The 13,330-nt window shown below is 37.7% G+C and overlaps 1 protein-coding gene across 3 annotated transcripts in view; it reads right to left on the bottom strand.

Moving 5' to 3' along the window:
- Positions 1–12,676, bottom strand: part of CD96 (CD96 molecule) — a 96,902-nt gene extending 84,226 nt beyond the window's left edge. For all 3 annotated transcript variants that reach the window (XM_019977462.2, XM_019977394.2, XM_070787585.1), the window contains exons 1-2: positions 12,518–12,676; positions 10,228–10,584 (exon numbers count right to left, since the gene is read on the bottom strand). In XM_019977462.2, the coding sequence (XP_019833021.2) occupies positions 10,228–10,584; positions 12,518–12,578 (418 nt within the window). In that variant the 5' untranslated portion in view covers positions 12,579–12,676. The remainder of the gene's footprint in view (positions 1–10,227; positions 10,585–12,517) is intronic.
- Positions 12,677–13,330: the final 654 nt, after the last annotated feature.

Raw genomic sequence — 13,330 nt, 5'->3', positions numbered from 1 at the left:
TTTCAAATGTTGTATTTTGCCTTTAAAGTTTTGCTGCATTTCAAGCTCTTGTCAATATCAGTTGTCCTCTTTAATGATAACTCTCTCCTCCTGCTTTCTTAATTGAAGCCAGGCCTTCCCATTAGGGCCCATCTTCCCTGCATCATTCTCAGATAGTGGTTGTTTATTTTCCTATATCCTTATTGCCTCAAGATCAGGAGGATTGGATCAGGGCTTTTCTTGCTCTCCATTGCTGCTTCCATATATTACTCCAACCTCAGAATTTAAAAACCAGAACAAAACAACAATAACAGAATTCCTGCCTTTTATGGTTAAAAGCATTTACTATAACAGCACTCCCAAATGGAGTTACATGTATATCACCACCAAATTTTTTGGCCATTATTTGCATACCACCATTAATACTATTTAATTTTATTCTTGAGATTATAATTGTTCTCCTTACATCATTTATTTTAAACAAAGACTGACCAAGGCACATATTTGTATAGTTTATGAAATCTACTTGATATGTTAATTCTATTTTAATGTGCATTACCCAAACACATAAGTAGTAAATTTTTGTAAAGTTTGTCCAGATTCTGAGAAGTTGGCAATACAAGTGGCATAACTCTAATATCCCTGAGATTCCTAATAAAAACAGATGAACTAGAGTAGTAAAACTATAGGCAATATCTATGGGAACACTAAATAACAATATAACATCATTAATAGTTGGGAACAAATCAACAAACCACTGTGGTGTAAGCAACTGTGCAAAAAGAAACAGGAAAATCAGTGGCCTTTAGAACTAAGAACTTACCCCTCGTACCATCCAGAAAAAAGTCAACAGAGAACCACTGGAAAGAAAGGCAAACTAATCTGAGAATAGCAGCAGAAATAGAGAAAGATGTTTGTAGGCACCAAACTCCCAGAGCCTTCAAGGGAAAAATGAAAAGGCTTGTCAGTGCTAGAGTAGAGGGGACTTTTCAGAGAAATCCCACTCTGAGACAAAACCCCTGGGATTACAATCCAAATTATATCAGACAGGCCCAACAGGAGAAAGCAGAGAGGCAATTTAGATAAAAGTGAGGGATAGGAGGAAAGGAAGTGCACTTTATAAAGTATAATGGCATATAATTTTTTTTGAAAATAACAGGAGAGCTCTAGAGACACTGAAGACTCTAGAAAAGATAGCCTGGTGTACTCTTCCGTGATAAAAGTCAATTTAACAAACATATTTAGAGCAATAGAAAAAAGTGGGTTGGAATCACATGTAAAGATACCATAAGAAAAAAAGAGAATAGAGAGCAAAGTAATATTCCTACAATAATAACAGCATATTAGAAAGACATGACTTCAAAATAAATAAAAACTATAGCCCAATTATTCAAAATGAACTAAAAGAAATAAAGAAAATGATATAAGCTATGATAAATTTTAGAAAGACTTCTAAATGAGTCATTTGGAGAGAAGAAATTCTTTAGAAGATAAGTGAGAAAATTCAGGAAAGGGTTGGAAATAAGTTTTTAAAATCATTTCAGAAATTAAGAGCAAACTAGAAAAAAAAACCAATATTGTATTAATACAAAAGTTAATGCATTAAAAGAAATTTAAAAAATAGAATGAGGGAAATTTTTAAGTGAAATGTTAATAAATAATGGATTTTATAAGCAAAAAGAGGTAAAAGAGATAGGCAAGAAGATGGAGAATATGTTTAATAAACAATACTTAAGGAAATAAACAATAGAAAAACACTGGAAATTATAACTCTATTACAATTTCTTAAAATAAAATGATTAGAAAATATATATTAAAAGATTTTACTTCAAAAGTAGGAAAATACTCTCAGAATGGATATTAAGCATATTTTTATAAAAATGTTAAACAAAATCAGTTCTGGGGAAAGAAAATCAAATTGTTATTAATTTTTGGACAGCAATTCTTTACGCCAGAAAATAATATAGTAAAATTTAATGGGCTTCCCTGGTGGCTCAGATGGTAAAGAATCTCCGTGCAATGCTGGAGACCAGGTTCAATCCCTGGGTCAGGAAGATTCCCTGGAGAAGGGAATGGCAACCCACTCCAGTATTCTTGTGTGGAGAATTCAGTGGACAGAGGGGCCTGGCAGGCTATATTCCATGGGCTTGCAAAGAGTTGGACATGACTAAGCAACAACTTACACACAACATATTTAATATACTCAAGGAAAGAAAATATGAGTTAAGGATATTATATTCAATCTTTAACATGAAGATTATAAAAATAAAACTTATTAAAAGTCACACAAGAGCTCAGGGAATACTGCCCCATGAGCATTTCCTGAATATTCTCCAACAGAATATACTTCAAACTGAAGAGACATTTACATAAAGGCTGAGGGTAAGTGTTGAATATGTATTTACCTTTAGCACAAAGAATAAATAATTGTTATAAGTGAGTAGTAATGAATATATATTTTAAGTGAAGATACAATATAAGTGTCAAAAACACGGTTGGGTGGATATTGAGGGACCCCTTGTTTCGGGAGCATGAAGAGGTCAGTGAAAAAAAGATACATATAAAACTGAGCAAATGTGTTAAAAATCACCATTTTCAGGGCCCTGGAAATTGACCAAAGACAAACATATAATTGATAAACATTTCTTCTTTGACAAGCCACCAGAGCTTCAGTAAGAACAGTAGGAGTCTTCAGCCTGCTTGCTTTGGGATCCTTCCATCACTTTTCTCCAGAGAAGGCAATGGCACCCCACTCCAGTACTCTTGTCTGAAAATCCCATGGACAGAGGAGCCTGGTGGGCTGCAGTCCATGGGGTCACCAAGAGTTGGACACGACTGAGCGATTTCACTTTCACTTTTCACTTTCATGCATTGGAGAAGGAAATGGCCACCCACTCGAGTGTTCTTGCCTGGAGAATCCCAGGGACAGGGGAGCCTGGTAGGCTGCCGTTCATGGGGTCACACACAGTCGGACACGACTGAAGCGACTTAGCAGCAGCAGCAGCAGCATCACCTTTCTCAACTAGGTCGGGGAGAAAGGTCATTTCACCATCTTAGAGCTGGCTACAAAACCCAGCAGCTTTACTTCCAAAAGGGACAGACTTAAGTTAGGTCTGAGCATGATAATCCTTCACATTGTCAGCTAGCAAGTGGTAGGCAACATAAAAAAACTGAGGCTTGGTTACCCTGGGTGTGCAGTCCCAGTGGGGTGAGTGGCAGACCAGACAGACAGTTAACAGAGATTCTAGAAATCAAAGAGTCATAAAAGAGCTGACATAAATTCTTTACACATCCCAGGCTGACTGGGAAAAATATACATGAGTAAGAGGATCTGAGAGAGCTCAGTGAAAAGTGAAGGCCAAGGGAGGTATTACTGTCGCAACTTTGAACGCAGTCTCTAATTCCCTCCCATACAGACATCTATGTGTAGAGGGTGGAAGCCTATTGGGCTTGAGGTATTTGAGCACAATTTTTACCAAATTCATCTGTGGACCAGCAAAGGGAATTTGACAATGTATGCGCAATTCCTTGGAAACAAAACTAAAGACATGAGAATTATAGTGAAAAGCTAAGCAGAGGTATACGTGTATGGCCAAAAGAGAGAGATTTTGCAATTTAAATATGAGTAAGTTATTGAAAATTTTAAAAACCCACAGAATCTAGAGTTGTCATGTTATTTTTTTTAAATGTTTAGCTTTCAACAGCAACAACAAAATGATGATGTATGAAGGAAACAAGAAAGTGTGACCCATACTGAAGAAAAAAGTGGTTCATTGAAATTCACTGAGTAGACCATACATTAGATTTAACAGACTTCAAAGCAGCTATTAAAAGTATGTTCAAAGGATTAAAGCAAAATATGGTGACAATGATTCAATACATAGGGAATTTTAGTGAAGATAAAAAGAAACAGATGATTATTCCAGAGTTTAAAAGTCAATAATAAAAATTAAAAAGTTCACTGGAGATTCTCAACAGCCAATTTGAGATGGCAGAAGAAAAGAAAACAGCATACCTAAATAATGATTAATATAAATTACCTAATCTGAAGAACAGAGAGAAAAGATCGAAGGAAAACAGAGTTTCAGAACCATATAGGACAAATCAAATGTTCTAACATATATGTAATTAGACTCATAGAAGGAGAGATGAAACAGAGGAGGTCAGAACAAATATTTGAAGAAACAAAAGCCAAAAACTTTATATTTTATTTTAAAAAAATTTCTCCAAATTAATCTACACATTCAAGAACTTTAAAACCTAAGTAACACAAATATAACCAAATACCCACCTAAGCATATCATAATCAAACTGCCAAAAGCCAAAACAAAGAGAAAATTATGAAAGCAATCAGCAAGGAAAAATTCTCAAACTTATCACACGCAGGGACCAATAACAGAATCAATGGCTCGCGTCTCACTGGAAGCAATGAAGATCAGAGACGTTCAAAATACTGAAAGAAGAAACAGTCCACCAAGAATTTTACACTTAGTGAAACTAACGTTCAGAAATAAAAATGAGAAAAAAAGACAAAACGATTCATGGCAAGTAGATTTTTCTTATGTGAAATTCTAAACTATGTCCCTCAGGCTGAAAGGAAATGATACCAAATAGTAACTTCTCTCCATGGGATGAAATGAAGAGCATATGAAATGATAACTATATGGGTCAATATAAGGTTTTATATATATTTTCTTTTTTTCTTCTCAGTTTTTTTTTAAGAACATGAAATTCTTCAAATCATTAATTATAGCACTGTTCTGTTGGGTCTATTACATGAGATCGTTCATGTGTCTGTTTTTTGGTCTACTTTTCTCTTTTTTTCACAACTTACTCCAGCACATCCCTTCCTTTTGTTATTATTGTCATTAACAGCACAATATGTCTTCTTTATATATGTAATACATATAACAAACTGCATACATAGAAAACTAGAAACATTGGAGTTAACAATAAGGATATTAAAATAACTTTTTAACATATTCAAGAATAGAGAAAAAGATGAAGGGAATAGATGAAAAGATGAACAAGTTCATCAAAGAATTAAAACTCTATCAAAAACAATAACTGTAAAATATAATATCAGAAATTAAGAATGAATTTGATGAGATTGAAAAATTACTGTGTATCAAGAAAAACACTATTTGTTAATTGTTAAATACGTCAATAGAAAATTTCCAAACTGAACCACAGAGAGGAAAAGAAGTAGGAAATAACAAAAAAGTACTAGAAATAATAAAAATAAATTTTGATATAGTATTTAACACTAGAAACTTAACATCAAAATTTTAAATACTAATTTTAAAAACATAGAAGAGTTAGAAATAAAGAGTGTATTTCTGTATAATCTAGGAATGGGGAAAATTTTTCGTAAGTATGACTCAAAATTAGAACCATTAAGGAAAAAGTGATAGATTTTATTTCAAAAAGTAAGAATTATGCTGCACTGGAAACAATACCATAAGAAAGTATGGATAGATGAAAAACTGAGAAAATATTTGCAATTCATATCACAAAAGGTTAATAGATTTTATATATAGTATATTTTCAGCCTAATAAAGATAATAACTATAATGAATTAAAACTCACTAATATGCTTAAGTTCATATAGATTCTTGATACTGAACACAAATACTTATTTGTCACCTAAAAATGTTAGTGAACAAACTGATTTTTAAAACTGGTAAAGGGAAAGAATCAAGTGTCTATTCTTTGTTTTTTTTAAACCAATTGTATATCTAATAAATAATTGGTTCATGAGAAGAAGTTTCTCTTTATAAGAACATTTCAGCTGATAAATGAAGGAATGAAAAATTAGAACATCACTATCCAGCAGCCAATAATGAATGAATGGATCTAAGGCAATACCCATCAATGGCTGTTAACATCACACAACCAGACATTATGTAGTGCTGATGTAACTACACAACATCATCTATGAAATATTCTTACCAGAAGATAAAAATAAATGTGATCAAATATGTATACCTAACTAAAAGGTGAAAGAAGAGCATGGAGAACCATGAGATGTAAAAGCAAAATCCAGGCTGTGGGTAATTATACAAGACAAATAATCAAGTTTGCTCAACAGATGCACTGGCAAAGAAAAATAAGAAATGTCAGACAGCCTTCAGATTAAGAGAATAGACTGGTCAGAGGCAGGGGGTGGGAAGTGGGCAAAATGAATGAAGATGATAAAAAGGTATAAAGTTCCAGTTATAAGATAGATAAATTCTGCAGATGTTATGTAGAGCATAATGATTAAAGTGAAAAACCATACTTCATGTTTAAAAGTTGCTAAAGAAAGTACATCTTAAAGGTCTTCATCATAAAAAAAAAATTGTAACTGTGTGAGGTGATGGATGTTAACTGAACTTACTATGATGATTACTTCACACACACACACACACACACATACACACATATAAGATCATCATGTTGTATACCTAAAGTGAATACAAAGTTACATGTCAATTATACCTCAATGAAACTGAGGAAAAAAGGTTGAAGAATGAATTATGCCTGTAGGCAGGGTAACAGCATGCAGTTAGACTAAGATTTTCAAGATTATAGTATCAAGATTATTCCTTTCTATTACCAGTACTACCCCTCTGTTATTACAGTCTATACTACTTTATTCCCACACCTCCTCCTCCTTCTACCATTCCTCCTTTTTCTCCTACTAATGCTTCTAAAAGCATGAACGCCTCCCCCGCCCAAGACTTTTGCTGTAATCTGGGAAATTAAAGCCACATGTGTCTGTCCTAACAACTACGTATTTTAAACGCATTAGTCTTAATAGTCTGAAGCACTGTGTGATCCAGTAGCATCAAATGAAGGAAACCTGGATTACAATCAACCAAGGCTTGACTCAAGGAATTGTGTTTCTTGGAATAAATCAAATGCTAATCTAAAAGGAAACTCTGTCAAATGAAAATGAAAAAAGAAGCACATGCCGAACGGTGTGTAACATTTCTGCCCTCTTCCACAGCCTCAGAGCACTAGTTCATACAAAGGAACAAGGTACAGTAGAAGAGTCCCTTCCCAGCTTTTCCCTCAAAGCATTTTCCCTCAGCTTCTCAGCTTTTCCCTCAAAGGCTCCAGGAACATGGGCAGGCGGGCAGGCTTTACATTGTTTTGTGAACAGACAGGGAAGAGACTGACCCCGCAGACAACAGAGAGGAAATGGAAAGAGGTCACAACCACCTCTGGTCCCTCAGCATTTTTTACACACCACTTCAATTTGTATTTGTTCACCTACTGCACATACTTGCACTCATGAGTGCTTTGCCGACCCAACCAACCTGTTGAAGGTCTCCCAGGGATGTGAGAGGGAAGTGGCACAAGGGAGAGGAGAAGTGAGCGAAGATCAAAAGAATTAAGGGGAAAAAGATATCATTGGGGGAATTTGACAGGGCTTTTGAGTAACACCTCAAGACGCCCCATCTAAATACCTGTCCCCTAGGTTTATACCAGGCTCACATCTTTGATCAGGTGGCACTAGTGGTAAAAAGCCTCCTCGCCAATGAAGGAGATGTAAGAGACAACTGGTTCAATCCCTGGGTTGGGGAGATGCCCTGGAGGAGGAAATGGCAACCCACTCTAGTATTTTTGCCTGGGAAATCCCATGGACAGAGGAGCCTGATGGGCTACAGTCCATGGAGTTGAAAGAGTCAGACACAACTGAGGGACTGAGCACACGCATCTTTGATCACTGCGTGGTGAAAGAGTTTCCCCCTCCTTTTTTTTTTCTTTTCTTTTCTATTTTTCTCCCTTTATACCCAAATACACAGCACCAGAACATTTTTTTAACACGGATGCCATTTCTCTCCCCTCTGGTCCAGCTGATGAACAGCAAAGTTATAATCAGACAATTGGGAACTGACAAGCACAAAGCATGTATACATGACTTCTGTCTCCCCAGTGATTTGCTGTTTTTAGCAGCTAGAAGCTTGGCCCTTTAAGAAATACATTTCCCTTCAAAGGCAGCACCACTGTCCTTTCTGAATGACACAATATCTCCTTTCCATTGGCTGTCTTTATGTCGAGTCATTCCCACCTCCTATTTCCTATCCATGTCGTCAATTCTCCATGGAATAAACATTAGGTTCTCAGATATGTAGCAGCATAGTTTACAGTTCTAAGAAGAAGATAAAAAAAATCTTTGTCTAAACTGAAGTTCAACATGTACTTGTGCTAAAGTGTGGCAAATGTTCTGTTGGGCTCCATATTAAAGAAAAGAAATAAAGAAAGTGAAGTCGTTCAGTCCTGTCCAACTCTTTGCGACCCCATGGACTGTAGCCTACCAGGCTCCTCCATCCATGGAATTTTCCAGGCAAGAGTACTGGAGTGGGGTGCCATTGTCTTCTCCTCAAATCCAGACTACCTGACTTCAAAATATATATTATGCAGGTAAACTCTATACAGATCTTCTCATTTCTCTTCATTCTACCTTATCACCCCAATCCATCCCCAAATGAAGTATTTTTTCCTGGAAAACAGCAATGGGAATTGGGGCACTGTTAAGGCAGAAGTAGAAGAGGTCCTGCTCTGTAGCTGGACTGCCAACACCATGGTCTTATCTCTTGATGAGAAGTGGAGAGGAGATAATAAATCCATATGTGTTGTTTGTCCTGGACAGCTCCTTGCCTTCTTTAAGCATGGCCTTTGTGAGTTAGTTTTTGTTGTATTTTTTTCTTATACCACCAGGTCACTTTGCCCCTAAGTTAAAATCATTCCATTTTGTATGCATTTGCCATTTGTTGACTTTCGTTTTCATTTTTTCCACTAGTATAGAGATCATTTACTTTAGGACCAACTAATTTAGGGTAGCCATTATTATCATCATTTTTCAGATGGGCTCAGAGAACGTACATGCCAATCCCCAGGTGAAATTCAGTTACAGCCAGAAAGGAATTAGAACTTCAACCTAGGAGTCCTGCCTCCAAAGGTGGCCCTATAAAGCAAGTATGAGTGAATGCTACACATTCTGCAGCCTCCTTGGTACTTTTCCCTGCCTTATAAGAAATATATCCAAAGCCACTTTGATAAACTCCCCCCACAAATCTGTTCTGATTCCTTAGTCTCCCATCTCAGTGAATGGCACCACCGTTCAGGTGTACATGCCAGACACATGCATGTTTTCTCTCTCCTTCACTCACACTGCTGTTGTCCTGCTGCTGCTGCTGCTAAGTCGCTTCAGTCGTGTCCGACTCTGTGTGACTCCATAGACGGCAGCCCACCAGGCTCCTCCATCCATGGGATTTTCCAGGCAAGAGTACTGGAGTGGGTTGCCATTTCCTTCTCCAATGCATGAAAGTGAAAAGTGACAGTCAAGTCGCTCAGTCGTGTCCGACTCTTAGTGACCCCATGGACTGCAGCCTACCAGGCTCCTCTGTCCATGGGATTTTCCAGGCAAGAGTACTGGAGTGGGGTGCCATTGCCTTCTCCGTTGCCATTGTCCTAGATCCACTCTATTATGAAGTCCTACCTGTTTAATGCCCAAAGCATCAAATTTGTCATCTTCTTTCTATATCTATCCAAACAACCACTCTGTCTCCTCTGCATTACTTTACTGGGGTTGTTCCCTAAGTTCTCTCCACCTTTTCTTCTCATCCCCTTTCACTTCATTCGCATACTGGTGCTGGTGAAGCCAGCACCGTCTTTTCATAACACAAATTCAATCAGGCTTTAAATGTCATGCCATCCTTTGGATGAAAATACTTCGATGTCTTCCCAAGGTGCTTAGATAAATATCAAAGCCTTGAACATGGTTGACAAGGTTCAGTATGATCTGGTCCTTACTGTACCTCCCACTTCATCCCTTAATTCTGCACCGCAGTCCCACTGGCATTTCCCCATGTTCTCAAACACTGCATAGCCCTTCACAACAGCAGTTTCCTGTCTCTGGATCCGTCATAAATCTCCCACCTCCCAAATAGTGTTAATATCTACACAGTCTTCAGACCTCGGCTCAGGTGCCACTTTCTCAGAGTCCATTTCCGTGGCTTCTATCACATACTCTCACAAAACCACTGTAGCCTTTATCACTTACCACTGCTTCAATTTAACATTTATTCATAGCATTATTTGATCAATTTCTGTCTTCATTTCCAGGCAATACCTCTTTTCACTCAACCTTTCTGTACTTAGGAACTGTGCCTGGCACATGGCTGGCTCAGAATACATACTTGTTGAAAGCTGAATGCTTTCAACACACGCTTCCTTCCCACTTGCAGTCATACTTACCATTTGTCTGGATCTTTAGGCTGTAGATTTTCGTCTGAATGCCCTCTGGATACAGAGTGAAGCTACACTCATACTTCCCGGTGGTCGAGGAGGAAACATTCCTCAAGTACAGAGTCCACTCAAACACATTCCCAGGAGGTTCTCTGAAAGCCACCAGTGACCTACAGGCACTCTTGCTATCACAGTAGAAGCCATGTTGGGGATGATAAACTGCAAGCAAGTCCACCTTATCAGTGACCTTGGACCACTGCATCTGCACCAAGATGCCTTTCTTCTGTGTTTGGCAGGTCAGGTTGACATCAGAGCCAGGTAAAGCGTAAATGTGTTCTTCTGCACCGAATGTTTCTTCCACTATTCCTGAAAAGGAAGGGTGTGAGCCATCAGTTTGCATGATTCACAGAGAGGGATTCCTTGGTGAAAGACCTTGGTTACCCTGGTGAACTGAGGGAGCAGCTGGAACTTTCTTTCCTGGCTGCCTTAGCATTCGGAGGGAACTTGTGCCAGATTCAGAGAAAGAAGCATAAAACTCAAACACAAATGAGAAGACATTTGCTTAAAGACACTAGAGGAAGTTAGTAAATTTTGAATATCTCTTGGTCTATTGGTCTGTCCAAAACACAACTTAAGGTCTCTGAATACCTATGAAAAAAATTAAGCCTATTTAAAGATTGAAGCCCACTAGTAAATCTATTATGACAGCTATTCCTGCAATGAATATAATTGGCTTTTTTGTTTATGAGTTAATAGCACATAACACACAATAACACCAAATATTATTTTCTGAAGCTGAAAAGTAACTAATGAGCATATAACAATTTTAAAAAATACATGTTTACAGGTGGCTTTTACATATAGGTTATCTTGTTTAATCCTCCACACACATCAAAGCGTAATGCTGTTAACACTATTCATCAAAGGCACAGAGAGACAAAGTGATTTGCTTAAAGTCACACTTCAGTGAAAGAACATGAATTCAGTTGTCTAGGGTCTGCACTCTTTCTATAACCTTTAGGACCTCCAAACTCCCTTCCAAATTGGTTGAGAAGAGTAAGAAATTTGACATTCTATATAAAAGAGTCAAAAAGGCCATCATTTCCCTATAGTTAGGATTTCTGAGGTAAAAAGGGGGAAATAGTGGTAGGGGTTTCCACTAAAAATAAACCATTGAGCAGCAGCATCTATAATCAACACTGAGATACTAGACATGAAAGAAGATTCCCTCTCATCAGTTCTTTGACCAAATGGTACAAGACACTTCAGACATGTTAAGCCTCTGACATGCCTTCCATAGTGTAGGTCTCAGTTTTAGAATTAACATGAAATACTGTTTCAGGCATGATCTATTATTGTGACAAGTACCACTGAAGCTCACAAAGGAAAAAGATAAAAAGATGACAAGCAACTGAGAAAAAACCAGGCTCTCAAAGGTACTTGACGAATGGGAATTACTACACTTTTATGGATGCAGAAGTTTGGGTAGGCAGAGGTTAGTGCAGTTTAATGTAGCTGCCTGTGAGCTCGGCTTTGCCTGATAATACACCTCTTATCCTATCTAAAGCATTATATTCCAATGTCTCCTTTGATTTAGAAATCCTCTTTAAAATCTTTGTAGCTATATCTGAAAAGCACAGTTAATTCTTAAGACACTCAGGCTCACAGTAATACCCTCATGTTATGGAATGCAGAATGAATCTTTCTTCCTGCTATTTTAAACAGGCCCTTTAGGCGCTGGTCCCTGCTGTCACAAGGAGTCTACTTTTTCTTCCAGGTCCATACCTATACATGCCTCATTAAAATTCAGCATATGTTCAACTCCCAAAGATCTGAGTATTTGGAGGAGAAATGCTTGTTAAATCCAAAAGAGAAAGTATTTGAGAGAGAGAAAAAGTTGAACAAGAAACTCTGAGCCTTGATGGCATTGTGATTTTTTCTTTTTTTTTTAAATGTTCCAGCGTTGTTCTGACAACCACTTGGAGAGCATTTCATTTTCAAGAAGCATAGTTTTCCAGTTACTCCAGAGACCCTCTTAGGAAGGAAATGGGTGAAAATGTCTCAGAGCAGTGGCACAAACCACCCATTCCTTTCTTGTTTTTAGTGCTCATTTGTAATCATTTCTAGATCCTTACATCTCTCTGAGAGCTGCCACTTAAATACATAACTGAAAACTTTAGTAACAATCTGCCTTTGGCGATCAATTCCAGCAGTAGTCACAAGGCATTTTCAATGACCAGAGGCCCCTTTCCTCCCTAAAGCAGCCAGTGTGACAAGAAAGGACAACCAGAAGCCTTACCCCTGACCAAATGCATCTGGATGATGGAATAGACAGCACAGTATGTCCATTTTTTCTCCATTGTCTCCTGAAGGCCTCACACCAGCATTTTCATAATGATCACGGAAGTCAATAGACACCTTTAACTAAGCAAACTCCAGACACCCTATTCGTGCTGAAAAACCCCACACCCACCACACGCCTGTGTCTGTTTATCACTTGGCAAGACCCCAGGAAATGAGACGTCAACAGGAAAGTAATGTGGTTCACAGCTAAGTATAACCTTCAACAGAACAATGTTGAAATTTTTCTCTGAAGTCTTGTGCATCACCTTCGTTAAAAGCATTTTCAATATCCAAAGATTCTCTCCTTCAGGATCTCTGTGTCAGTCAAACTGCTTCTAAAATCCAAACAAAGGAAATCATGCAGAGCAGTTCATAATGTGCTTTTCATGCATTTCTTTGCAAGAGCACAAAGTCGTTTAACAAATGTAAGCTCACCGTTTTTCATAATAGTCTTTCTGTTCAATTTTAAAATATGTTTTCTTTCCAGAATTACTTCAGGGTGAAAGGACAAAGAATTAACACATTTAATTTTAATAAAATCTGAAAAGTAACAGAGGTCAGCTCCTGCTAGGAAATGGAATTTTAACATCTCCTTTCTTTCAGGGAAACCCACATTCCCTGAAGGTGGAGAAGTGAAGGCTCCTTTTCCACTCCATCCAGGATAGGCTGGTGGTCAGGGAGGAAAGTCTCCCACCATGAGGGCAGGACGTCTGCTTTGATGATGACAGAAAAGCATGTCTGTACTTCAGCAAACACCATACAGAAACAG

The sequence above is a fragment of the Bos indicus genome, chromosome 1 (assembly GCF_029378745.1).
Source record: "Bos indicus isolate NIAB-ARS_2022 breed Sahiwal x Tharparkar chromosome 1, NIAB-ARS_B.indTharparkar_mat_pri_1.0, whole genome shotgun sequence".
NCBI classification, from domain to species: domain Eukaryota; kingdom Metazoa; phylum Chordata; class Mammalia; order Artiodactyla; family Bovidae; genus Bos; species Bos indicus.
This window is presented reverse-complemented; position numbering and strand designations above follow the sequence as displayed.